Here is a 25928-nt window from a genome sequence, read left to right as displayed (position 1 = left end):
CCTCGCACATACATGCTAGTCGTTTCCGGCTCTAGGGAACGGTGCTCATCTCCATTACAAAGCTGAAGAGCTAGCGCTGTCCGAAGACGTCTCCGTGGTCATGTGGCCGGCATGACTAAACGCCTTCGAAGGCGCATGGAATGCTGTTCCCTTCTCACCAAAGTGGTACCTATTTTTCTACTTGCATTTTTTACAAGCTTTCAAACTGCTAGGTTGGCAGAAGCTGGGACAAGGAACAGGAGCTCACTCCGTTCCGCGGCACTAGGGATTCGAACTGCCAAATTGCCGACATTTCTGATCGACAAGCTCAGCGTCTTAGCCATTGAGCCACCGCGTCCCTTCTCTCCCTTTCATACCCGGGTAAATTTCAGCAAGGGTGAAAGAACCAATTCTGAAGAACGAATCTTTTCCAGCTTTGACTGGACTAATGGAGGGATGGAATGAACCAGGCCAAACAAACCTTATCCCACTCCTGGTCCTCATCAGGCCCTTTTCTAGCTTTGCCAACCGGAAAGGCAACCGAAGGAGGACCTACTGTGGGCCCTTCAGGAATTCAATAACTTGCCAACTGAAAATAGGTTGGGAAGCCTATCCAGAACTGATGATGTTACCTAGTTTGGTAATGAAACGTCTGCAAGAAAACAATTAAGCTCAGAGAATACCAAGGACCCTATAATTCTCCTCCTCTTCCTCCTCCAACCTCTCCCTTCCATCACTAATGATGTTACCTAGTTTGGTAATGAAACGCCTGCAAGAAAACCACCCAGCTCCAAGGACCCATCATTTCGACCCTGAGCTACGAAATAGTCTCCTTCACTGAAGCCCTATCTTGGTCTGCTTTCCTGGAGGGTCCTGGTGGGCTCAGATCTCCTGCAAGGGGGTGGGCGTGGGAGTTGGAGACTGTTAGGAATATAAGTCACCTAACAGGTATTTGCGTTAGAAATATATAAGCCAGGATAAACATTTTAGTACTATGTCTTTAAGAGATTGCAAAAACTGCAATTGGGTGTGGTTTTTCAAACGGCCATAAGATGGAGCCAGAAACCTGGGTTGTTTAGTCTGAGTCTCAGAAGAGAGCGTGAGTGTATCTCTGTTTCCTTCTGTTGGAAAGTATTGCCATTGCTCCATTTTTCCTAATTGACTGATATTCCTGGATTTAATGTAAGTCTGATACTGAACTGTTTTTGACACTGGACTTTGATATTTATCCCTGGATTGAAAAACTGACTGATTTACTGGTGAATGACTTTGGATTGCTTATTTGGGACTTTGCTTAAACCTTTCTGGAAGTAAAAACCCACATTTACTGTACAGTGTATCTGTGTACTGTGTGTGTATTATTCAAACACTTCTCTCAAATACGTCTCCCTGTATGCGCTCATTCTCCTAACGGGGAATTACCTCAACAGAGACACTTACGTTGTATGCTAAAGCAGAATTTCTTTTGCTGGTAGGAAATGTAGCTGCTGACAGCCCCAATCAAGGCCATGGCGAGGCCACTGACAATGCCAGCAATTGTCCCGGTTTCCACCAGGGCACCTGTAGAAGTGGAAGAGCAAAGACCATTTACCGATGGTGACCTACATCCTAGATGTTTATAAAAAGTCCCCGCTCATTTCTTTTCTCCGTTCCTGCCCACACCTTTGTTCCACCGGGCCATGGCTGTGGATTCTACCCTGACTTAGGGGAATAGACTGACTTCTGCAACCTTCCCCAGCCTGAACACCTGCAGAGATTCTCCATCCTCCAGGTCAGGGTTGTTCCCGAGATGCTGCTTTTTTTCAGGAGGCAAATGGACTTTCTCGTTTGTTTCTTTCGAAGACGTTTCGCTTCTCATCCACGAAGCTTCTTCAGCTCTGACTGGAGGGTGAGGAATGGAAGGATGGATCTTCCTTGCGGACAGCTGGTCATTTGTGTCCTTTTAGAGGGTCGTTGAGGCCACTTGGAGGTTTATCTGTCAAATAAGCCATCGAGGTCCAAATCGAACAGCCTTTTCTCAAAGGATGAAGGGGAGGAAGACGACATCATCTATCTCCAGTCTACAATACAATCTTTTCAGCAGTTCCAAGAAGGCTCTACAACCATTTGCACAACTCAGGTGATTCTGAGGACACAAATAAACCTCCAAGTGGCCAAAATGATTGGCTAAAAGAACGCAAATGACCAGCTATCCGCAAGGAGCATCAATCCTTCTATTCCCCACCTTCCAGTCAGAGCTGAAGAAGCTTCTTGGATGAGAAGCGAAACGTCTTCAAAGAAAAACCAGAAAGTCCAGTTGCCTCTTGGAAAAAGCACCTTTGGGATTACACTTGATGGAACCCTATAGCCCAGTCTACACTGGGTGTAGACTGGGCTATAGAACAAAAACGGCTGAACCAGGTCTTATCTGTGTCCTTAAAGTAACCAGAGTGGTGCTAATGGTTCCTGTAATTCCTACTCCCACACTCCCATTCCAAGGGTGTCCATCCCAAATTGCAGAGCTAAAAGTCTGTAGAGATTCTCCGTCATCCAGGTTGTCCCAAAGGTGCATTTTTTTTCAGGGTAGAACTCCATTAGAAGTAGAAGGTAGAAAAAACACCTGGGTAGAACTCCTTAGCATCAGAGCGTGTTAATAATAATAATAATATAGGAAATACTCTCAATGTTCTGGTGGTCATTTTGAAAAATCCTTTCTTGGTGAGCATCTAGAAGCCAAGAGGAACCTACGTGCCAAATTTCAAGTTCGTAAGCTTTACAGTTCTGGAGATTTTGTAACGATGCCTGAGTGGCATTTCACTTTTATATATATATATAGATTTAAAAAACAAGGGTGTAAAAACTATGGTTCCTGAGCTTCGAGGTGAATCCCCAACATTCTCATAACAGGTCAGGTCAGATTCTGCTAAAAGCCACCTAACCCTTCTCCGCAGCTTGGTGCCCAGGAAAGACTGAGAAAGGAGTTTTAAAGGGGCATCTCAAAAGGCCGGGGCTCAAGGGAAATCCGTGGTTTTGAAAAGAAGCTGAGATGTCACGAAGCTGAGATGTCACACTTACCGTTATTGTAATCACTGTCACTGTCTCCTAGACAGAAGAATAAACGACCGACAGAAGAATAAGCGACAAGGCAATCAGTCACCCATAACTAACGAAGAACGTGCAACATTTATGAAGTCTGAAACAAGTTACGGATCTCCTCCAAGTTTATAGTAGAGGTAGGGGTAAGTCCCTTGTCTTGCAATCAGGACCAGAAATCACATCGCTAAGCAGGACAGTCGTTCAATGAGTCAAGCATGATGGTTACAATCTTGGGTTTTTTGGGGGGCAGGGGGCAGTTCGTTAAGTGAAGAGGAGAACGGAGAGATCTTGGTTAACAAAACCCTGCGGATTTCTAGCCGCGACGACCACGCCTGCCCTACATTCCCCCTCCGTCCAAACCATTTCCCCCCCACGTATAACTGATTTACACCTTGGGAGTTAAAAGCAAGAGGACGGGTTGGGAAGGGAGAAGCTGCTCCTCCCCAACCGCTTTTCCTCCCCTCCCCTGGTTCTCTCCAAAGCCAATTTCAAGCCGCCCAGGGGGTGCTGCGCTAAACAAATAGATAATCAATTAATCAATCCCGGGGCCATTTTAATTATCTCCTAATATGTCGACCAAGGAAGTTGGGAGTGCCCAACCCGAACTGCCGCTGCAAATCGCTGGCCCTCGTATTAATTAAGCCGCTGCTGCGTCAGGAGCAATAAATGAGATTGATTATAAATTTAGCCTCGTGCGCATTGGAGAAAGTGGGTGCGGTCTGCAGCGAAACGAACGTCTTTGTCTGCACATTTTCTGCCCGCTGCAGCATAAGCAGTAATTTCCCTCCCCCCCTCAACACACACACACACACACACACACACACTCCATTCTCTAATTGGAGAAGGAAAACACTCAAGCGCGGCTCGGAAGAATGATCCCTTTGTGGTGTGCTCAGCGCCAGTGAAGGAATGCCTATGGTCTGGTGCATCTAAAGAGAACCGCTGGTGCCTTGTTTACACCTGTGTGCCTTACGTTTTGCTCCTTTCCCGTTCAATGGCAAAGGAACCAAGTCGGAAGGGACCTTGTAGGCCATCTAGTCCAACCCCCTGCCCAAGCAGGAAACCCTACACCATTTCTGACAGAGGGCAATCCAGTCTCTTCTTGAAAGCCTCCAGGGATGAAGCTCCCACAACTTCTGAGGGCAACTTCTATTCCATGGGTTGATCGTTCTCACTGTCAGAAAATTTCTCCTTATTTCCAGGTTGAATCTCTCCTTGATCAGTTTCCATCCATTATTCCTTGCCTGGCCTTAAGATGCTTTGGAAAATAGCTTGACCCCCCCCCCTCCTCCTCTCTGTGGCAGCCCCTCAAATATTGGAAGACTGCTCTCCTGTCTCCCCTGGTCCTTCTCTTCCCTAGACTAGCCAGGCCCAGTTCCTGCAACTGTTCATCGTAGGTTTGAGCCTCCAGTCCCCTGGCCTCCATGTCTCTTTAGTTCAACCTCCTGCCCAAGCAGGAGACCCTACCCCATTTCTGACAGATGGCAGTCCAGTCTCTTCTTGAAAGTCTCAAGTGATGAAGTTCCCACAACTTCTGACGGCAACTTCTGTTCCATGGGTTGATGGTTCTCCCTGTCAGAAAGTTTCTCCTTATTTCCAAGATGAATCTCTCCTTGTTCAGTTTCCATCCATTGTTCCTTGTCCTGCCTTAAGATGCTTTGGAAAATAGCTTGACCCCCCTCTCCTCCTCTCTGGGGCAGCCCCTCAAATATTGGAAGGCTGCTCTCATGTCTCCCCTGGCCCTTCTCTTCACTCAGACTAGCTAGGCCCAGTTCTTGCCACCGTTTATCGTATGTTTAAGCCTCCAGCCCCCTAATCATCCTGGGGTTTTTAATCAATCAATCAAGCGTCTATTGTCAATGCACAACATGCATATAATGAAATTGGTTGCTGTTCTCTGCATTCTTCCCAGCACAGAATCCAAGCTACATCCCCAAAGCAGGACAGCCCTGGATCTTCTGGGCCTGGAAATCTTTTAAAGAAGGTTTTGCAGCATCCACATAGGCAGAGTTGGGCTGGTCGATTTCCCAAGGTCCCTTCCAACCCTGTTATTCTGATCGAAAATTTAGGGGCTTGGCAACCAGAAATTCTGGCCCCAATTCTTGTTCCAATTGGAGGACTACTTCTATAGCTAAACCTACAGCTTCCAAGATATTGCCAACAGCAACTCCACAACAGTCCTGATGTTTCAACTACAACCAACCAAGCAAGGAGAAACTCACCTTTTTTCTTATCAGGTTGATACCCTCCTTCGTCCACGATTCCAATCAGGTCATCGTCTGAAATCCCTGAGGAGTCCAAGTAAAATCCACTTTATTTAAAACCCCACATTTGTCATTTTTCTTTTTTAACCACTCTTTCACCAAATTTACCGTGAGTAGAAGGACTGCATTCAAGAAGAAAAGAAAAATGATTCTTAAGATATTGATGCGTGGGGGGTTAGTAAAGGAGTTATTGGCTGGAAATAAAGTTATAAAAGTGACGGATGTGATGTTAGTTGTTATCTACTCTCAATCCAGAAGTGAAACCTCTCCATTGGAAAATCTGACAAGTGTGACATTGATCTTGTAGTCCAGGGGTCTTCAAACTTGAGAGCTTTAAGTCTTGCGGACTTCAACTCCCAGAATTCCTCCTCCAGTCATGTTAGCTCAAGAATTCTGAGAGTTGAAGTCCACAAGTCTTAAACTTGCCAAATTGGAAGACCCTTGTTCTAGAGTCTCCTTGGGCGGGGGGGCGTTGGACTAGATGACCTACAAGGTCCCTTCCAACTCTGTTAATCTGTATCTGTAATCTGCAACTCTCAATTTTCTGGAAGCAGGGTCGCAGAAATGGGGAAACAAAATCAAAGGAAGGAAATGAGGAGGACGGTTGATTTGTGAGACCAAATTAGCACAGGTGTCTAAGAGCCCTTGCTTCTCATTCCCAGGAGTTGGTTAGACAAACCACTGGACTTAGGAGAGAAGGGCAAGCAAAGGCAATCAGGTGGGACGGAGGACAGAGAGCAGCTGGGGAGCCAAGGAGGGACCCCTTTTCTATCCTCCTCTTTCCACCTCTTCTATCTCCACCTTTTGAGCCTGGAACAGGATTCTTTATTCATTAACTGATCATGGAAAATAGCAGGGGTCGGTTTAGCATACGACAAAGGAAAATGAGAATTCAACCTGGAGCAATAAAACAACATCCATCCATCCATTTATCTGCATCTATCTATCTATCTATCTATCTATCTATCTATCTATCTATCTATCTATCATCTATCCATCCATCGGTCCATCCGTCTATCTAATCTACCATCTATCTAGCATCTATTATCTATCATCTATTTATATCTACCTAGCTCTATCTATCATCTATCTATCTATCATTACCTATCATCTATCTATCTGCATCTATTATCTATCACTGTCTATTTATATTTATCTAACTGTCTATCTGCAACTCTCTATCTGCATCTATCTATATATGTATATCTATCTATCTATCCATCCATCCATCCATCCATCCATCATCTAATCTATCATCTATCTAGCTTGTATTATCTATCATTATCTATTTCTATCTATCTATCTATCTATCTATCTATCTATCTATCCATCCATCCATCCATCCATCCATCCATCCATCCATCCATCCATCATCTAATCTATCATCTATCTAGCTTGTATTATCTATCATTATCTATTTCTATCTATCTATCTATCTATCTATCTATCTATCTATCATCTATCTATCCATCCATCCATCCATCCATCCATCCATCCATCCATCCATCCTAGCATTCCAGGGGCCAGAAGCTGTCTCTTTTCATCCATTCCTGCAAAGATTCACAGGGGGTGGTCCTCGAACTTATGACCGGATGCTAAATTACGGCAGACCTCCTAGGGATAGTTACGATTAGGTGCCGAAATTCCAATGGCTGCCACCCACCCCTGCAGTCACATGACCATATTTTAGGCACCCAGCAACTAACTCATAGTTACGGCCATTTGCAGCACCCCACAATCACATGACTTCATTTTACGTCCCTTTTTTTTACCCAGGACCAGCCTTCAAACTTTCTAGTTTTCGACAAAACTGAAAACAGTGAACAATTAGTTGACTTAACAACCGTTGCGTTTGTCAAGTTGGATCGGTCCCATGGGCAAGCTGCTTTATGACCGTCGTGGCTTAATCCTTAACCAGGATCCATGATGGTCGTAAGCTGAGAACTGGCTGTATCTAAGTGGGAAAAGCGAAGCACAAAGGGGCAGATGGATGAATACTACAAACTCCTTTGGCTTCTAATGTCTGGGCAGGAAGTACTTTCCTTCTACTGCAAAAATCTACCCACCCCACTCCAGAGCTGGGTTTCTCAACCTCAGCCCCTTTAAGACACGTGCACTTCAACTCCCAAAATGCCTTGCTGGCTGGGGAATTCTGGGAGTTGAAGTCTATATATAGTCTTAAAGTGCCCAAGGTTGAGCAGCACAGCTCTGGAGCCATTGTGTCCATCCGCAATCTGATTCCCTCAACAGCATCCCATCAGTTCCATCATCTTTTGAACATCCAACCACCTCTTTCGTTGGCTTGATGGGAACCAACTTTGGTGGAGGTTGGTGCAGATGGTAGCTGCCATGACATAACTGAAGCTCTGTATATAACAGAGGTAGTGGGTGTCACCATCTTGACTATTCTCTCTTCTCTTCTCTGTAGATATTCCCACCACTGTCCTCAGTTTCTTCTCGGTTTCTTCACCTACAAGAGCTGCTACCATCCTACTTTTATCAAAAATGCACCACCTCAGCCCGCTGTCAGGATTCTGGCAGTTCCCCCCCCCCAATTAAATCCCGAGTCTTGAGCCAAACTTCCAAAATTTAAAAAGTATTTATTGGGAGTTAAACTTGGTGTAGCCAACTCTGAGGCACATCATTCATTGTCACCCTTGACCCTGGTTTCCCTCCACCCGCCTGGGTGTATCATAATTCATATTCATCCACAGCCAAGAGTCATCAATCATGTTCTCTAGTTAGATATTTGCATGGCAGAAACTTCGGTCACCTCGTTACTATCTTTGAAAACATTTATGGAATGCGCTTTCGGTTTGCAACCTGCTGCACTGCTCTTTCCCCCCCTCCTTTCTGTTGGCAACTCTAAAAAGACCATAGAAATATTTTATGAGTTGACACCTAGCAGGTGAGCAAATCTTCAAGGTTATTGTTCTCCCGCAACTGCAGCAGAGTAGGGAGAGAGAGAAGGGAGGGTGTGCAGAAATCTATCTCGGCCAACCAAAAGAAGAATCATCAACGTACCTCCACCAGGATTTCCTTTAGGTGGTCCTCCCCCAGGGTGCCTGTCATTTTGGTCATCCAAAGCATCACTTAAGTCGAGATCCATGGGGTCTTTCCCTATAAAAGTAGCACATCAGCTACTGAGCGCGTTGTAGTTTCTAGCATCACCACTCTTTCCCACTGAGACAGACTGAACCTCTTAGGACGGGTGTCAGCAACCCGTGGCTCTGGAGCCGTATGCGGCTCTTTGGGCCCTCTGCTGTGGCTCCCTATTGGGTGATCCCACCACTGGCTGGCCCCGCCCCTCGCCCTCCCCTCGCAATCACTCCTCGCCTGGCTTGAGAAGGTAAAACACAAAAAACAGAGAGGAGAGGGAGGGAGACCCATTTCCCACAGAAAACACCAGGAGCCAAAAAACTTGGGTGGGCTTGGCGGGGTGGACGGGTGAGTCATGTGACTGGTTGGGAGTGCCATTGAGTTGGCCACGCCCACCCACATTTTGAGGCTCCCAGTGTTTTCTTGTCTGTGGGAAACGAGTCCAAATGGCTCCCTTTAGTGTTTTAAGGTTGCAGACCTCTGTCTTAGGAGAAGTAAGAAATGTCTTGGAGAAGTCTACCTAGGCTTCCCATAATTCCTACAATATTTCCCAGGCTTAGTTTTGCCCCTTCGTTCATCTCGAGTTCGATGTGATGCATGTAATGGTCACCACCTCGACGCAAGACCAGCCATTCCCAACCTGCTAGTCTCCAGATGTCTTGAATTCCAAGCCACCACCAAGATCTCACCCATTGGAGAACACCACGGCTTGCAGCCAACACCTCTACATGTTGAGGGTCAGAGCTGGTAAAGGCTTTTATAGAAACCAGATTGAATGTCAGGAAAACACATAATCAAAGAAGGAAGTTTCAATCCTCAAATTCAGCCTGGGAACCCCAAATCCTCTAAGGATAGCTATCTAATAGATTGTCTTCTTCTATCTACCTATTTATTGATCTATCGATCTATCCATCCACCCATCCAACATCCAACCAGCCATCCAACTATTATCCATTCATCCATCTAACCATCATCCATCCATCTAATCATCTATCCAACCATCTATCCAACCCAACTAACCATCATCCATCCTTCATCCATCCATCATCCAACCATCAACCATCCATCCATCCATCCATCCATTCAACCATCTATCCAACCATCAATCCATCCTTCATCCATCCAATCATCTATCCAACCATTCATCTAACCAACCATCAACCATCCATCTATCCATCCAACCAACCAGCCATCAACCATCCATCCTTCCATCCATCCATCCAACCATCCATCCAACCATCTATCCAACCAACCAACCATCAACCAATCCATCCATCCTTCATCCATCCATCTATATCCCTCCCTCCCACAGACCCCAGGATTATCTTCAGAGATCTTCTACATTGTCCTGCCAAATGGGAGAAAGCAGAGACAATAGCTATAGTAAAGGAGAAAACCTTTTTAAGTGAGGACTCTTCTGGAAAAACCCACCCAGGCCCTGCTCTGTTCTCTTTCAATACCAGGTCAAGCTGCATTTCTTCATCTCCACCATCAGTTCTCTGGATTTCCAAGGCAGGGGGCATTGTTTTCCTGATTTCTAATGGTGCCTTTGAGGTTTCATAGTGGTTAAAAATTACCTGGAGCCTTTTTGGGGGGCGGCTTGGTAGTTTTAGGCTGCTTGGTGGTGGTGGTGTGAGGGATGTTCCAGCGGCCATCATCTGCAGATTGGAGAACACAGACCCTTCAGCTCAGGATGCCCAGCAATTAACTTAGCCCAGCCCTCCCCTAAAAAGCAGAAACAACCCCCTGCCAACCAAAGTGCGTAGAGTCGAGGCTGTGGTTTTCCCAATTGCAATGCATGGCTGTGAAAGTTGGACCATAAGGAAGGCTGAGCACCAAAGAATGGAGGCCTTTGAACTCTGGTGCTGGAGGAGAAGACTCCTGTGAGTCCATTGGACTGCAAGGCCATCCAACCAGTTGGTCCTAGAGGAGATCCACCCTGACTGCTCTTTAGAAGGCCAGATCCTGAAGATGGAACTCAAAGACTTTGGCCACCTCATGAGAAGGAAGGACTCCCTGGAGAGGAAGAGCCGAATGCTAGGAACGATGGAGGGCAATAGAAGAAGAAGGGGAGGGCAGAGGAGGAGGGGGCTGGATGGAGTCACTGAAGCAGTCGGCGTGAGCTTAAATGGACTCCAGAAGATGGCAGAGGACAGGAAGGCCTGGAGGAACATTGTCCATGGGGTCGCGATGGGTTGGACATGACTTCGCAACCAACAACAACAAGCCCTCCCCAGTCAGTTGCCTTTCCAAATATATCTAGCTGCAGTTTTGGAAAATTGGGACCAAATACATGCTGGATGAGCTGTGTGGTTCAACCTTCTCAACCTGTGGGGCTCGTGTGAGGGAAAACAACAGGCTCTTTATCCCAGGATATTGTTTAATTTCCCTTCCTAACTTCCTTCCTATCACCTGGTGTTATCCCAACCACATTCAAACCAGATCCAATCCTCCTTGGGTGTTAGGGATTCTGGCTTATTGAGCTTGTTTGGAAGCTGGTTTGTGGGCTGTGGTCACCCTTGTTGTGTTGCAATGAGCAGCTGTATCCTCCAAGAAATAGCTTAGTTGTATTCAGACAGGGAGGGAGGAAGGGAGGGAGGGAGGGAGGGAGGGAGGGAGGGAGGAAGGAAGGAAGGAAGGAAGGAAGGAAGGAAGGAAGGAAGGAAGGAAGGAAGGAAGGAAGGAAGGAAGGAAGGAAAAAAAGAGCAAGGGAGGAAGGAAGGAAGAAAAAAAGGCAAAGGAGGGAAGGAAAGGAGGAGGAAAGGAAGGAAGGAAAAGAGCAAGGGAGGGAGGGAGGAAGAAAGGGGCAAAGGAGGGAGGGGAAAAAAGGAAGGAAGGAAGAAAAGGGCAAGAGAGGGAGAGAGGGAGGAAGAAGGAAAGAAAGGGGAGAGGAAGGAAGGAATTCTGTGCCCCCCAAAGTCATATTTCCACCCCATTCAGTAGGCTTTGGGTCCCACTCCTCCCAGGGCCTCAGGAGAAGGCAGCCCAGGGTCCAACCTTGCCAAAACCAGGAGCCAGGATGTCCTTACCTGGTTTCCTTGGATAAGGGCCAGTGGTGGCCTTTGCGGGCCTGGTGGTTCTCTCCGGCGGGGAATCAAAGTAATCCAACAGATCGAGTTCGCCTGCTCGAGAAATCAAGGAGACCGATGGAAGAGCTACTTACTGCGGGAAACACCGGACACCCTCCCCCACTTTCCTTTCTGCAACGTAACCCACCCACCTGTCTTTTATTTCATTGTGCATCATGACATCATTCACACACACACCCCAAAAGGCGCAACGCCCTTGTGCCCTTTTATCCTCCCGATAGCCCTTCCCAGGTAGGCCACTGTCATCTTCTTTTCATGACCCCCATAATCCCTTGCGATGTGGAGTCTGGGCAACTCAATGGAGCTGAGTATTTACTGGCCGGATGCCCTTCTTGTTGCCAGAGCGGGGTTTTGTTCAGCAGATATATTCTCATAGTGCCCAGAGAGAGAGAAATATCTGCCTCTACCTAGAATCAAACTCCCAGCCTCCTGACTGTGAGGCGACAGCTCCACCTCTAGGCCACCGCACCACCCCCAGGTAGAGCCACTGTCAGGGTTACAAAAGGCAACGTCCCGTTAAAGGACAAATACCGGGGATACCCCAAATGAAATGGGTCAGCTTGTACTTGCAACTTCCTGGATTGCGGTTTGACAAGAAATGTCGGGGGGAGCCCAGAAAATGACTCTAGCTTACCATAAAGCCGGGAGTCACAATGGCTAGAGGGGATGGGATTTGTAGTGGGAGAACACCCGCTGCTGTTTTAAAAGCTTAAGAAAGCTAACAGCTCACCTGTGCCACCTGAGGTCTTCCTGGGCGGCTTGTGAGTAGCTGGGAGAGATAAAAAAAAAAGACAGAGTAAATGGCATTTTTGTTCCACCGCGATGCTAAACCAGCCTGAGCTGACCCTGTACTCTTAGCTGGGTTTACTCCCAAGTAAGACATACACATCCTTGGAGTTCGGCGAGACTACATCTAAAGAGCAGGGCCACCTTGAACTGAAGTTAAAAGTTTGAGGAAACAAAAGTTGTAGCCGTTAAAACTTTAAATTAAAGTTGACATTCGAGTTTTGAACTTTGGATGCTTGCAGAAGGAGAACGTGGAATTTCTATGCCGAGCTCTAACTTAAGTTTTCATCCATTGGTGTCATGACCTTGTTGGAGTCTGATTCTGAGGGGGAGATTGAGGAGCTGACCGGGAGTGGGAGTGGGGCTCCGGTGGCTGTGGAAGAAACGGGGGAAGGGCACAGTCCGGCTGGGCCTTCAGAGGAAGACCCAGGGCCACCCCCTCTTCATCCTAGGGCACGCAGGGAGGAACGGAGAAGGGAGCAACGTGGCTTACGGGGGAGAAAAGGGCCTTGATCCCTTTCATTAGCTGCAGCTGGGAGAACAGGATATCAGAAGGGCGTTTGCACACAGCACCTTGCTGGAAGCAAAGCGTGCATTATCTTTGTCGAGGCTTAACTGGGTTTTGGCATCCTCCCAACTGTGTGTGCTTCGTTATCTTTCGGAAGTCTCCAATTTATCATCCCGGCCTGTCTTGTTAATTACTTCAGCATGGTTTGCGTTGGTTTTTTAATTTCTAATTTATCTTTACTTTGGGTTCGGAATGCCTTTCTTAGACTGTTTTTGGGAAGAGTTTGATCTTCAACCAAGGATAACTGGACATTGGGGGCCAAGTTGGAGGCATTAAAGGGAATTTATCTACTTTGGTGACTTTGTTATTTTTGTGCCACGCCCCTTTGGGTCATCATAGTTGGGCTTTTAGTAAGAGAATGAGGGTTTCAAACCCGGGTCGGTCAGCTTTCCACCAGCAAGCTCACTTCTTCCCTGCTGAGCATCACATCAGCCCCTCCGATTCCTAATCCACAGCCGATATCCGCTCTGCTCTGCCCACAACATCCACCAGGCACATACTTACGTCTCTTCGTCGGGACAAAGTCATCCAGTGCATCTGATAATTCAAAGTCCGAGTCATCAGCGTATCCTGAGGACCAAAACAGATAAAACCAACATATTAGTAAAGTTCTCCTAAACAGCTGTTCAAAACCCAACGGGACATTTTCCAAAACGTTACCATTTGGTGGCTAGGACAAGAATGAAAACAGAAGCCGCCTCAACTTACAACCACAGTTGGAACGCAACAACTCCTGCTGCTAAGTGAGACAGTTGTAAAGTGAGCTTTGGCCTCTTTCTACAACCTTTCTCGCCATCGTTGCAAAGTGAATCGCTGCAGTTGTTCAGTTAGAAACACCATCGTTAAGCGAACCGGGCTTCCCTGTGGACTTTGCTGGCTATACGGTCACAAAAGAGGATCACGTGAAGGCCCTCCCCCCCCCCGGGGACACTGCAACCGTCATAAATGTGAGTCAGTTGCCATGCGTCCAAATTTTGTGAGGCTGCCGCAACGATCGTGAGTGTGAAGAACACTTGTGTGAAGTGCCGCCGTAGCTTCAGATGGTCACTAAAGGACTCGTTGTATGTTTGAGGACTCCCTGTACGATTCTTTGCAATAGTAGCAATTAAAAAATAAATAAAACTTAAAAGCCTAGTCAAACAGAATGGAAGGTTGCATTTATAGTCACGTCTGATGATTTGATCTCCTGCTTTTTCCCCATCTGCCCCTCTCCTCTTGCCTTTGTGCTTTGAATAAGGGCCGCCAAAACTATTTCAGCTCAAAGTGATGCAGTTCAAAGGCTGCTTTTCACTCAAGGCAATGAGATGTCTAGGGCTGTGATGGCTACACACCTATTGCACGTGTGCCACAACGAACCCTTTGTGCCGGCATGTGAGCTGCAGGCAAACTTACCTCACTGCACATGCACGCGCCTTCCAGTTGGTTTGCGGCCCATTTGAGGCCTTTTTCGGCCTCCCAGAGGCTTGGAAAAAGCCTCTGCAAGGCTTTTCAGAATGAATAGGCCCATTTCCTCACTTCCTGTAATACCGGAAGTGACGAAACGGGACTATTATTCATCCTGAAAAGCCTTGCAGAGGCTTTTTCCAAGCCTCTGGGAGGCCGAAAAAGGCCTCAAACCAGCTGAAAAATCAGCTGGGAGGCACAGTGCAGGTAAGAGGGTGGCATGGGGGGGGGGCTTGCGTGCACATGCGCAGAGGGCGTGAAGGGGGCGCGCATTGCATTCTGGGTGCTGGCACACAAGTGTACACGCGCTAATGCGCACCCAATTTTTGGCACAGGAGCCCAAAAAGATTAGCTACCACTGGTCTAGGGAGATTCTCCGTCCTCCAGGTCATGGTTGTCCCAAAGGTGTTTCTTCTTTCTTTTTTTTTCAAGATGCAACTAGACTTTCTTGTTTTTCTTCAAAGAGGTTTCGCTTCTCATCCGAGAAGCTTCCTCAGCTTCTCTCAGAAGCTTCTTCTGCTCTCAGAGCTGAAGAAGCTTCTTGGGTGAGAAGCGAAACCTCTTCAAAGTCCAATTGCCTCTTGGGGGGAAAAAAAGCACCTTTGGGACAAGGCAATGAGAAGCTTACAAAGTGCCGCTGTAAAGGGAACACAAATGACCCTTAAAAAAAAGATGCTCTGGATTATTTTATCGCTTGGGCTACCAGCTTCAAGGTTGGGCTGCAGCTTCCAAGCTTCCCTGCCTTCCTAAAGGAGATGAAATTCAGAAGACACATCTCTCTACGAGGCTTTTCAAGCCAAGAATTGACGTTGCCATCTTCTGTTGGGGTCCCATCGCTAGTGGTCACCTTCTCCCTCAAACCTTCTCTTCATTTGTTTGCAAAAACCACAATTCTGGTCACCTCGGTGCAGAATGGAAGCCACAGAGTTTTGCTCGTGTTTCTGGGGTGGGGGAGAGAATTAAACAGGGGTTTCCTGGAAACCATGGTTAACAATATATTGGCCATTAATTGGAGACAGCGTCTCTGCCTCAACCTCAGAGGCTACAAAACACAAACCTCTTGAAACACTTAAGTGAAACTCCCAAGGGTTTTGAAGACACAACCGTAAGTCCTGTTTCAGCTGTTTTTGTTCTCTGTCCACCCGGTGTAGACTGAACTTATAGGGTTCCATCAAGTGTAATCCCAAAGGTGCTTTTTCAAGAAGCAACTGGACTTTCTGGTTTTTCTTTGAAGACGTTTCACTTCTCATCCAGGAAGCTTCTTCAGATCTGACTGGAAGGTGGGGAATGGAAAGATTGATACTCCTTGAGGATAGCTGGTCATTTGCGTTCTTTTAGAGAATTATTGAGGCCACTTGGAGGTTTATTTGTGTCCTCAGAATCACCTGAGTTGTGCAAATGTTTGTAGAGCCTTCCTGGAACTGTTGAAAGGACTGTGTTGTACACTGGAGATAGATGATGTCATATTCCTCCCTCTCTGTTGATTTGGACCTAAATGGCCTATTTGACAGATGAACCTCCAAGTGGCCTCAATGACCTTCTAAAACGACGCAAATGACCAGCTGTCTGCAAGGAATATAAATCCTTCCATTCCTCACCACTCAGTCAGAGCTGAATAAGCTTTTTGGGTGAGAAGTGAAACGTCTTCAAAGAAAAACCATAAAGTCCAATTGCCTCTTGAAAAAGAAAAAAAAAAGCACCTTTGGTTCAACCATGACCTGGATGATGGAGAATCTCCATAGGCATCAAGTCTAACGTAGCTCAAATGACCCATCTTCAAATTTAAGTCCACCAGACCTGTCCATTTTCACCAGCCCCTTTCCACACACGTTGCCAAGCAGTTCTTGAAAAAGGACTGCAATTTTTGTTTTCAAGATAACAAAGACCAATTATAATTCCTTCGCCATGCTACTGTTCCTCAACTTTCTTATTCTTAATTTTCTTTTAAGGATCTCGGATCTATAATCACCCTGCACGATTATTGGCTTCGTGTTCTTTGACAGCAGATAATACCATGTCACTATTGATTTTGTATTTACAAATTTAAATCCGTGCAATCGAGACAGCATAAAAACAGTAAAATAAACCCAGCATCTTCTTGAGATAGGGGTATGGTTAAAAAAGTGCTTTAAAAATTTAGCTAGGCTAAGTTTAAAGGAACAGGAGGGGGGAAAAAGAAAAAGAAAAGGAAGAAGAGGAGGAAGGAAGAAAAGGAAAAGGAGGAGAGGGAATGGGGAGGAGGAGAAGGAGAAGGAGAGGGAGAAGGAGAAGTGCACCCACAGACTTATGACCAAGCATAGGTCAAAAAATGTGTGATAAGTTTGATTAAATTTAAAGGAACAGAGTCTAAATAGAACAAAGTCACTGTTTATTTAGGTTTACGACATGCTCCCATTGTCACACTTAGCTGTGGTTTTGTTTTTCCCAATTAATTCTCCCAACAACCCAGGGAGTCACAAACCTTGGATAAAATGGTGACCTTCACATAGCATTTTAAAACCCTCCCCTAGTAGAAATCAACTGTTCCAACAGCCACACTCCTTTCCACAAGAAACGCCAGCATGGCAGGGGAGGCCAGAAAACCATCCATCGCAGCCCTCCCAAACCTTACCCAATCCCCCCAAATGTTTGATCCACGAGTTTTCCTCCCAAGATCAAAGCAGCTGGGGCAAAAATTACTCCCCAAAAATGCTTCACGGCCTTACCCAAATGCCCTCCGTTTTAATTAAAGGTAAATTGGAGTCTAATTTAAGTCTCTTGCCCTATTTTTCCCTCCGTTCCTTTGTAGCGCCTGGCCTCAAGTCATGCCATCAAAAGCGTGAAAGTGACAGCCGCCACAAAAAAAAAACCACCACCACTTACACATCCCTAACTTTGTTTTAACGCTGTAACCAAAGAGAGAGACAAAGAGTATTTTCCCATGTAATGTTTAGAGAGGAGGAATTTACTTGCAAATTACTCGCTGACAATGTAGTCAAGTAAAGTATCATTTTGAAGAAAGGGGTTTTTTTTTTCATTAGGGATGCTTAGCCTCCCCCCCCCCTCAATCATACTAGGTTTGAGAATGTGGGGATACTGAGCTCTTCTCTAGAAGTCAGCTTGCATCTCTGGAAGAAGCAAAGGAGGTGTGATGACCCAAAGGGGCGTGGCACAAAGGCAACCCAGTCAGATAATCAGTAGGAGTCCCTTTTTGAGCTCCAACTTTGCCCCCAATGTCCTGGTTACCTTCTGGGCTGGAGAAAAAACTGTCCCAGGAACAGCCTTTGGCTGCAGAGAATCAAGTCCAAAACGTGGTCAACAAAAACTTTAAGCCCAATCAAGGCAAAATGGGGTAATTAGTTTGGCAGGGCAAGAGAAGGAATTCCAGATGTGAAGGAAGGGCAGTAATTCAACCCGGTTAGGAGGATGCCAGGAACACAGATAAGCAAAGTCAACACAAGATAAGCTCATGTTTGTATCCAGCAGACGCTGCACTCAGCACGCATCTCTTTTAAACTCTCTTCCCAGCTGTGGCTAATGAAGGGAATCAGGGCCCTTTCCTCCCCCCGTAAGCCAGCCAATCCACATTGCTCTCTTCTCCCTTCCTCCCTGTGTGCTCTAGGATGAAGAGGGGGTGGACCTGGGTCTTCCGCTGAACTCCCTCTCCCTTGTTCTACCTCTTGCCTGCTCTGCCCAGCCGGACTTTGCCCTTCCCCGGTTTCCTCCACAGCCAATGGAGCCACACTCCCGCTCCCTGTCAGCTGTTTGTCTTCCTCCTCAGATTCAGACTCTGACAGGGGCATGACAGGAGGACTTCAAAACAATCCACAAATAGCCTTCATCCACAGGTATTTTCATCCAAATAGTTGCCTTGTTTTATGGATCACTCTGCACCAAGAGATCCACCGAGGACTACCTATAGCAAATTGAGTGCCATCAGACCAGAGGTGGCCATCTCCAAGTATGTTCTCATCAATCATTTTATATCTTCTGTGTAGTTTTCTTGGGATTTTTTTAAAGGTTCATTGTTTGTCTTCTCCCACTTAGTATGACTTGATGCCATAGGAGAAGAGCAGGCAGAGCTGGGAGGCGGAGTTAAACAAGTCATCAGCCTGGAATCGTTATGTCACCACAAATGGTCCAAGTCCCCTTGAATTCCATTGAATCTTCTTTTTGTGCCATAGCTGTCATTGGACGTTGGCAATCATGTTGGCGATCCTATTTTTATCAACAACCGCTCGAAAAAGGGCTGCTGAGTTTTGTCCAAACCAGCCCCTTAGATTTGAAAGCCACAATGTTCTTTTTCTGCCTGGACCTTCATTTCCCTTCAAGCTTTCCTTGGAGAGGATTAAGTGAAGGATGCCGCATTTTTCCGGGTGTCGCATCCCACGTCCGAAATATTCTAACTTTGGCTTTTTTATGGTTTTAATGATTCCTCTTGGCTTTCCCAGGTGGCTTATCCCCTCCTCCTTTCTGATTTTGTCAACCCAACTTATATATAATGGCCGCCCGTAAATCCACATTTCAAATGCTTCTTCCGGTCTCTTCAAGGGATTTTCTTTCCGGACACCAACTCTCCACTCCGTAGAGCAGGATAGAAAATATGCAGAATCTGACAAGCCTGGTTTTTCAATCTCGGGTTTATGTCGTGAGTGCAGAAGATCTTTTTTTATTTTGAAGAACGCCGTTGGAGCTTTCTCTATCCTTCCTTCAAGGGTCATGTCCCAGCTTTCGTGTAAATTAGAACCGAGGGATGTGATCCTTTCAACTTCTTCTAATGGTATTCCTTCAGAAGTTACTGACTCCTAGCCGGGGCCAGCAGTGGCTCAGCAGCTAAGATGCTGAGCTTGTCGATCAGAAAGGTCGGCAGTTCGGCGGTTCGAATCCCTAGCACTACGTAACGGAGTGAGCTCCTGTCCCTTGTCCCAGCTTCTGCCAATCTAGCAGTTTGAAAGCATGTAAACAAAATGCAAGTAGAAAAATAGGTAGCACTTTGGTGGGAAGGGAGCAGCGTTCCGTGCGCCTTCGAAGGCGTTTAGTCATGCCGGCCACATGACCACGGAGACGTCTTGGGACAGCGCTGGCTCTTCGTCTTTGTAACGGAGATGAGCACCACCCCCTAGAGCCAGAAACAACTAGCACGTATCTGCGAGGGAAACTTTACCTCTGGTTGAGTAGACTCTTGTGTTTAAGCCTGAGCAACCTATCTTCTGAATTGCAACTTAACGTACGGTCCTGATCCTTTGCGCCTGACGATGCCTTTGCCACTAGAATAGATCTTCCGTCCACAGCATCTCTCTAGATCTCCGCTGCCCCGGGCAGAGGCCTGCTTAGTTGACCTGGGTAGTTGGTATGACCTCAGATGACCCTGCTGAGAACATCTTCTCTTGGCTTTATGCTCTTTTAATGTCAGATAATACCAAGAACATCTACCGAGAACCTCTTCTCACCCAATCCCAATGTTCTTTGCTCATCCTTCTTAGGAGCGATGGGTGAGACAGGACCTGAAGTGGGGTGGAAAATACCCTCCAATATGGCTATAAATACAAATGGAGATTGGAATCAATTTGGCTTCTGGCTTCGTGGCTAGAAAAGGCTGGCCCCTACTGTGAATGGGAGGACTTAGAAGCTTTAAGCCTTAATTAATGAAAAACAACAACTTATCCCTCTGTCCTCTGGATGAACTGTGATCGGGGCATTAACAATGAAATGGGGCACTACAATTTTGCAGGTGCAGAAGAGAAGGGGAGTCCACCACTCCCAACACTCTCATCCTATCACTCACTCACCCACCAACTCCTTTTTTTCTGTGTCTGAACTTCTCTCTCCAGCAAAAATAAAGAAATATTCTTCTCTGGGTGTCTCTGCACACGTTGAAAGCGGCAACGTAGATCTGGTTAATTTCTGAAAATGGTTTTACGGGGCGAAAGAATTAGGGTGGAGCAAAAACAACGGCAACAACCCACAAAGAGGAAAAACAACACAAATGGAGAAGATTTAGGTCAAACCCTAAATCTGGATTATGTCTCCTGTGTGGGGATCAACAGATCTTTTTTTTTAAAACGTCAATTTAAAAATTGACCGTGGAGTGTTTGGGTTTAGTAGAGTTTTACTAAGGACGCTTGAATCACCCATTCGTTTTAGATTTATTCTTCTGGCTTTCTTGGGAGCCATAGGCACAAGATTTTACAGATTTACAGAGTTGGAAGGGACCTTGTAGGTCATCTAGTCCAACCCCACTGCCCAAGCAGGAGACCCTACACCATTTCTGACCGATGGCAATCCAGTCTCTTCTTGAAACTCTCCAGGAATGAAGCTCCCACAACTTCTGGAGGCAACTTCTGTTCCGTGGGTTGATTGTTTTCACTGTCAGAAATTTTCTCCTTATTTCCAGGTTGAATCTCTCCTTGTTCAGTTTCCAACCATTATTCCTTGTCTGTCCTGAGGAGCCTGTGCCAAGCGTGTGTGCACGCAGGGCTGCTGGAAGGAAAGAGCAGCTGCAGCAGCACGGGTGACTCGGGAGTAAGGCTGCAAGGTGATGGCCCCTCCCTTAAGAGATAAAAGCCAGCTGAGAAACCGGAGTTCTTTGCAGGAAGCAAAGAAGTTTTTGCACTCAAGCCTTTGTGGACGTTCGGAATATCTTGGTTGGTGTTTGGAGACTCTTTGGGTTTGAAATATTTCTTGGCAACTTGATCTAGTGTTCTTGGCAGCCTTGCACCACCTTAGCAGGCTTGTTCTTATCAGAGACAATGAGTTTGAAACAGCCTTTTAACCGGGAAGGAACAGGATTCGTAAAGAAACATTGAAAGATTGTGCTGTTACCTTTGTCTTGTATTTGCTTTCTTGGAACCAGGTTTGGATCAGAACAGTGTGCCAAACTCTTCATAAAAGCCCTTCAACATCCTCTGTCCAGTCCAAAAAAACAAACAAACCACAGAACTATGGGGCTGGATGATGATAGCAGACCAAAGAGGATTTACAATACCACTGAACAGACACGTCCTAACGGAACGTGGCGGCTGGTTATTGTTTAAGACCTTATAACTTAATCTCCCAAACTGTCTTCATAGCAAATTAGGTGGCCCAAGGCTTCTAAAAGAATTGTATAAGTTTGCTTCCATTGAAAGGAGAGTTTCAAACACATTGTATTTCTTTTCTTTTTGGTCTGTTTCCACACCTCCTGGAAAGCTACTGGGGGGAGGAAAAACGGCTATTAAAAAAAAAAGAAAAGCAACACGTTAAAAGGAAACAACAGAAGAATTGAAGATGTTCCATTGAAGATGGAATTATTATATTAAAAATAAAATGAAAATTAAAGAAGAATTGTTGGGATAAGACGTAAGAGAATAACGTTTGATGAATTATGGGATCGAATAGAATAGAATAACAAGAGTTGGAAGGGACCTTGGAGGTCTTCTAGTCCAAGAAGGACCCTGGAAAACCATCCTGATGGTCAGGGGGTCAAGATTAGGCAATTCCATAGCCAGCTGAATTTTTTTTTTTTGTCTATTTCAATTTTCTGGACTATTCTGTATACAGTACAATAAATACCCCAGACATAAATGACAGGCAGTAAATCAATGAATGATGAATTATTTCCCCTTTTCTTTTTGGAATTCTTCTTGGTCTTGGTCTCCTTCTCTTCTTCCTTCTCTCCTTCCCTTCTTCCTTCCTTCTATTCTTCCTTCTTTCCTTCTCTTCTTCCTTCCTTCGCTTCTTCCATCTTTCCTTCGCTACCTCCTTCCTTCCCTTCTTCCTTCCTTCTTTCCTTCTCTTCTTCCTTCCTTCCCTTCTTCCTTTCCTTCTCTTCTTCCTTCTTTCTTTCTTTCTTTTCTTCCTTCTTCCCTTCCCTTCTTCCTTTCTTCCTTCACTTCCTTCCTTCGCTTCTTCCTTCCTTCGCTTCTTCCTTCCTTCCCTTCTTTTCTTCTTTCTTTCTTTCTCTTCTTCCTTCTTTTCTTCCTTCCTTCCCTTCTTCCTTCTTCATCACCATGCATTCCTGTGAGTATTGCCATTGTCCAACATGTTGGAGATGGGACCACTAGAAGCTAACTGAGAAGTCAGGTTAATCAATCCTTTTCCACTGATCAATCTTTTTTTTTTCAATCCAGGCTGTACAACAAACACATTTCAAAGGGCACCTTTTTGGTCTCACAAGCTCTTCCTTTAGACCACTTATTATTATTTATTTTTTAAATATTACCTATGCAGGTCTTTTTTTCCTATCGCCATTCCTCCACCTCTCCCGCCCCCTGAATATTTCCCAAAACCAACGAATGATTTGATTATTCCCCAGAGAAGTTATTTCCCTTTTTCCCCCCCTCCCTTAAATCTTTTTTTCCCCCTCCCGATGTTCTCTCCATCTTCCACTTCTCCAAACCCAAATAAATAAATAAATAAAACCGCCTTCTTGTGTTCCTGCTGCCACCCTGGAGGCACGAACCTTAAGGGAAAGGCTAGATACCTACTGCAACCTGAACCTGGATAATAAATGCCTTGTTTTCTACCCCTACATCAAGAAGGAGCGGGCAACAGATAGAGAGGTGTGGGGGGTGTGACCAGCTAAAGATATGCTGCAGATTGCCCCTTGCAGGCTGCGATTTTTTTTTTCCTTCCACCTTCCAGGCTGCACATGGCTCCCCGAAAAAGACTGCAGGATAAGCTATAGCTTCCCCCCCCCCCAAAAAAAAATATATTCTTCCAACAATGGCTAACCTCTCTCTGCCTTCCATCTCTCTTGCAAGAAAACAAAACAAAAAACAAAACCCCATCCTATTCAACAGGAAGGGAAATCTCCCTTCCCACAGCCAGAAAACACAGGTCCAAAGAGATTATTTTCCCCAGGCATTAGAGCAAACACAGAAGGTTCTATTTTCTTGGCCACAGAGAAGGATCCCCACACACAAACACACACACACACACCCTAAAAAAAATCAGTGCCTTCTCTCTGGAGGGACCTTCCTTCCTTCCTTCCTCCCCTCTCCAAGCCCCACACCTCCCAACAAGCTGAGGAAGGGGTTCTCTATTGTTCTCCTGGAAGGTTTCATTTGGGGAGGGGGGAGAGAGAAAGATACTGCAGTCGCCTTTCTTTCTTTTTCTTTCTCTCTCTCTCTCCTTCCTTCCTTCCTTCTTTCTTTCTTTCTTTGCAGAAAATGAGCATGGTATAATAACCCGCCGTTTTGATTGTTGCAAAAGCTCGAACCTGTGCGTTGTGTTGCGTGTTTGTGAGCGTGTGTTTGTGCCTGTGTGCACGGGGAGCCCTTTTCCATTTTCCCCCAAATGAAGGGAGGAGGAAATCCCACCGGGGCGGGGCGTGGGGTGGGGGGAAACTGCGCTTATACACCCAGAAATCTAGGATGCCGAAGTCGCCTTGGCTACCGCCGATCCTCCGGGATTTGGGGGGGCGAAGGGGAAGAAAAGGCGGCTGAGCAAAGCAACCTGGTGGCGGAGGAAGAGGTTGGTGTGGATGGGGGGCGTCACGCCCTTCCTCCCCTCTTCTCCCTCCCCCACCCAGGTCTTAACAGGTCGTCTCTCCTTCTAGCCCCCCTCTTTCCCCCCGCTTCCAAGAGCCTTCGAGAAGGCGGCGAATCCAAGTCCCCCCTTTGCAGTAGAAGCTACGCCAATGCGCCATGCCTCGCCGCCCCCCAGTTCAGCACCATCGGCCACAATGGAGTTAAAAGGCGGGAGGGGGGACACAGGGCCTTGGCCAGCGGGGGAAGCCCACCCACCCACCTAGGAATCCTGGTTGCACCTTACCCTTGCTTTCTTTAAAGGGGTGGGGTGGGAGGGTAGAAGAAGATACTCTCCCCATCTCCTTTTCTTCCCCCCCCCCTTCCCCATCCCCGCCAGGCCTAATAGCAGCCCCCTCTTTCTATCTCTCTCTCTGGGGGAGGGGGATCATGCGCAATGACGCACCAGCCCAGCCCAGCCGGGGATGCCATTGATCTGCGACCCCCACCCCTCAAAAAAACCCAAAACCCCAATTCCAGCAAGCCCACCACCCCCCCGCCACCCCGGGGAAGAAGAGGAGCGTCCGTAGGGGCGCGGGGCCCCCAAAGGCGAGCGCGGGCGCCCGGTTGCAGAAGGCAGGGGCGTTCCACCCACCACCCACCCACCCACCCCCAAGCCCCCAGCCCGGGCCAGGCTTACCTCGGCCGCTGAGGGCGAGGGCGAGGAGGCAGAGGAGGAGGGCGAGCAGGCGAGGGGGCGTCCCGGCCATCGCTTGGCTCTCTTTTCTCTCTCGCGCGCGCGCTGGGTTGGATCGCCGGGGCAGCGGGCGCCTTCCAGGCAAAAAGCGGGCGAGCCTTTTTTTGCCTCGGCTGGAGAGGGACGGCGGCGGCGGCGGCGGAGGGAGGAGCGCGCCGGCCGGGCACGCGTGGAGAGGGGGCGGGACGCGGGAGTGGGCACCGAACGGGCGGAGGAAGAGGAGGAGGAGAGGGGGAAGGAACCGCACCGCGCGCGCGGGACCCTCCGCTGCTGGAGCGCTCCGGGCCGGGCTAGCTGGGAGGGAGGGGAAAGGAAGGGAGGGAGGAGGGGGGAGCGCCTCTTGCAATGGCCACGCCCCTACTCACCCCCCCACACACACACACTCACCCACCCACCCACTCTTATTCGTGCCCCCGTCTCGCCTTTCGCCCCCTTCCTGGCCCGCTTCTGCAAGAGGTGCCCACGGGCTACCCGCGCCGCCATGAACCCCGCCTGGGAGGGGGGCTTAACGGAATGACAGAGTTGGAAAGGGGCCTTAGAGGTCTTCTAGTCCAACCCAACCCCCGCGCATCCCGCCTTGCTCAGGCAGGAAACCGACTTACCATTTCAGACCAATGGCTTGTCCAGTCTCTTCTTTCAAACTTCTTCCACTGGTGGAGCGTTGACAACTTCTGGTGCTCCGCTGGTTCCTTTTTCTCGTTGTCAGGCGCTTGACTCCCTCTTCTTTGGGGGCAGCCCCTTAAACACTGGAATGCTGCGATCCTGGCACCCCAGCAGGCATGGCCACGCTCTTGATCCACGAAAGCGGGGGGAATCAGTATCCCCCAGACTTGGTATCCTGGCCGAGATGGGAGGGAGGAAGGAAGGAAGGAAGGAAGGAAGGAAGGAAGGAAGGAAGGAAGGAAGGAAGGAAGGAAATGGTGGGAGGATGGAGGGAGAGAGAAAGGGAGGGAGGAAATGGTGGGAAGATGGAGGGAGAGAGGAAGGGAGGAAGGAAATGGTGGGAGGATGGAAGGAGAAAAGAAGAAAGGAAATGGTGGGAGGATGGAGGGAGAGAGGAAGGAAGGAAGGAAGGAAGGAAGGAAGGAAGGAAGGAAGGAAGGAAGGAAGGAAGGAAGGAAGGAAATGGTGGGAGGATGGAAGGAGAAAAGAAGGAAGGAAATGGTGGGAGGATGGAGGGAGAGAGGAAGGAAGGAAGGAAGAAAGAAGGAAGGAAGGAAGGAAGGAAGGAAGGAAATGGTGGGAGGATGGAAGGAGAAAAGAAGGAAGGAAATGGTGGGAGGATGGAGGGAGAGAGGAAGGAAGGAAGAAGGAAAGAAAGAGAAAGGAAGGAAGGAAGGAAATGGTGGGAGGATAGAGGGAGAGAGAAAGGGAGGGAGGAAATGGTGGGAGGATGGAGGGAGAGAAGAAGGAAGGAAGAAGGAAAGAAAGAAAGAAAAGGAA

The 25928-nt window shown here is 47.4% G+C and overlaps 1 protein-coding gene across 1 annotated transcript in view; it reads right to left on the bottom strand.

Moving 5' to 3' along the window:
- Positions 1–24671, bottom strand: part of CD99L2 (CD99 molecule like 2) — a 31294-nt gene extending 6623 nt beyond the window's left edge. The window contains exons 1-9 of the mRNA XM_087972225.1: positions 24429–24671; positions 13365–13430; positions 12237–12275; positions 11447–11539; positions 9995–10075; positions 8343–8438; positions 5277–5342; positions 3034–3060; positions 1420–1539 (exon numbers count right to left, since the gene is read on the bottom strand). Of these exons, the coding sequence (XP_087828351.1) occupies positions 1420–1539; positions 3034–3060; positions 5277–5342; positions 8343–8438; positions 9995–10075; positions 11447–11539; positions 12237–12275; positions 13365–13430; positions 24429–24498 (658 nt within the window). The 5' untranslated portion in view covers positions 24499–24671. The remainder of the gene's footprint in view (positions 1–1419; positions 1540–3033; positions 3061–5276; positions 5343–8342; positions 8439–9994; positions 10076–11446; positions 11540–12236; positions 12276–13364; positions 13431–24428) is intronic.
- Positions 24672–25928: the final 1257 nt, after the last annotated feature.

Source organism: Notechis scutatus, chromosome 10, assembly GCF_049901735.1.
Source record: "Notechis scutatus isolate UNSWTSFEM ecotype Mainland chromosome 10, rNotScu1.2, whole genome shotgun sequence".
NCBI classification, from domain to species: domain Eukaryota; kingdom Metazoa; phylum Chordata; class Lepidosauria; order Squamata; family Elapidae; genus Notechis; species Notechis scutatus.
This window is presented reverse-complemented; position numbering and strand designations above follow the sequence as displayed.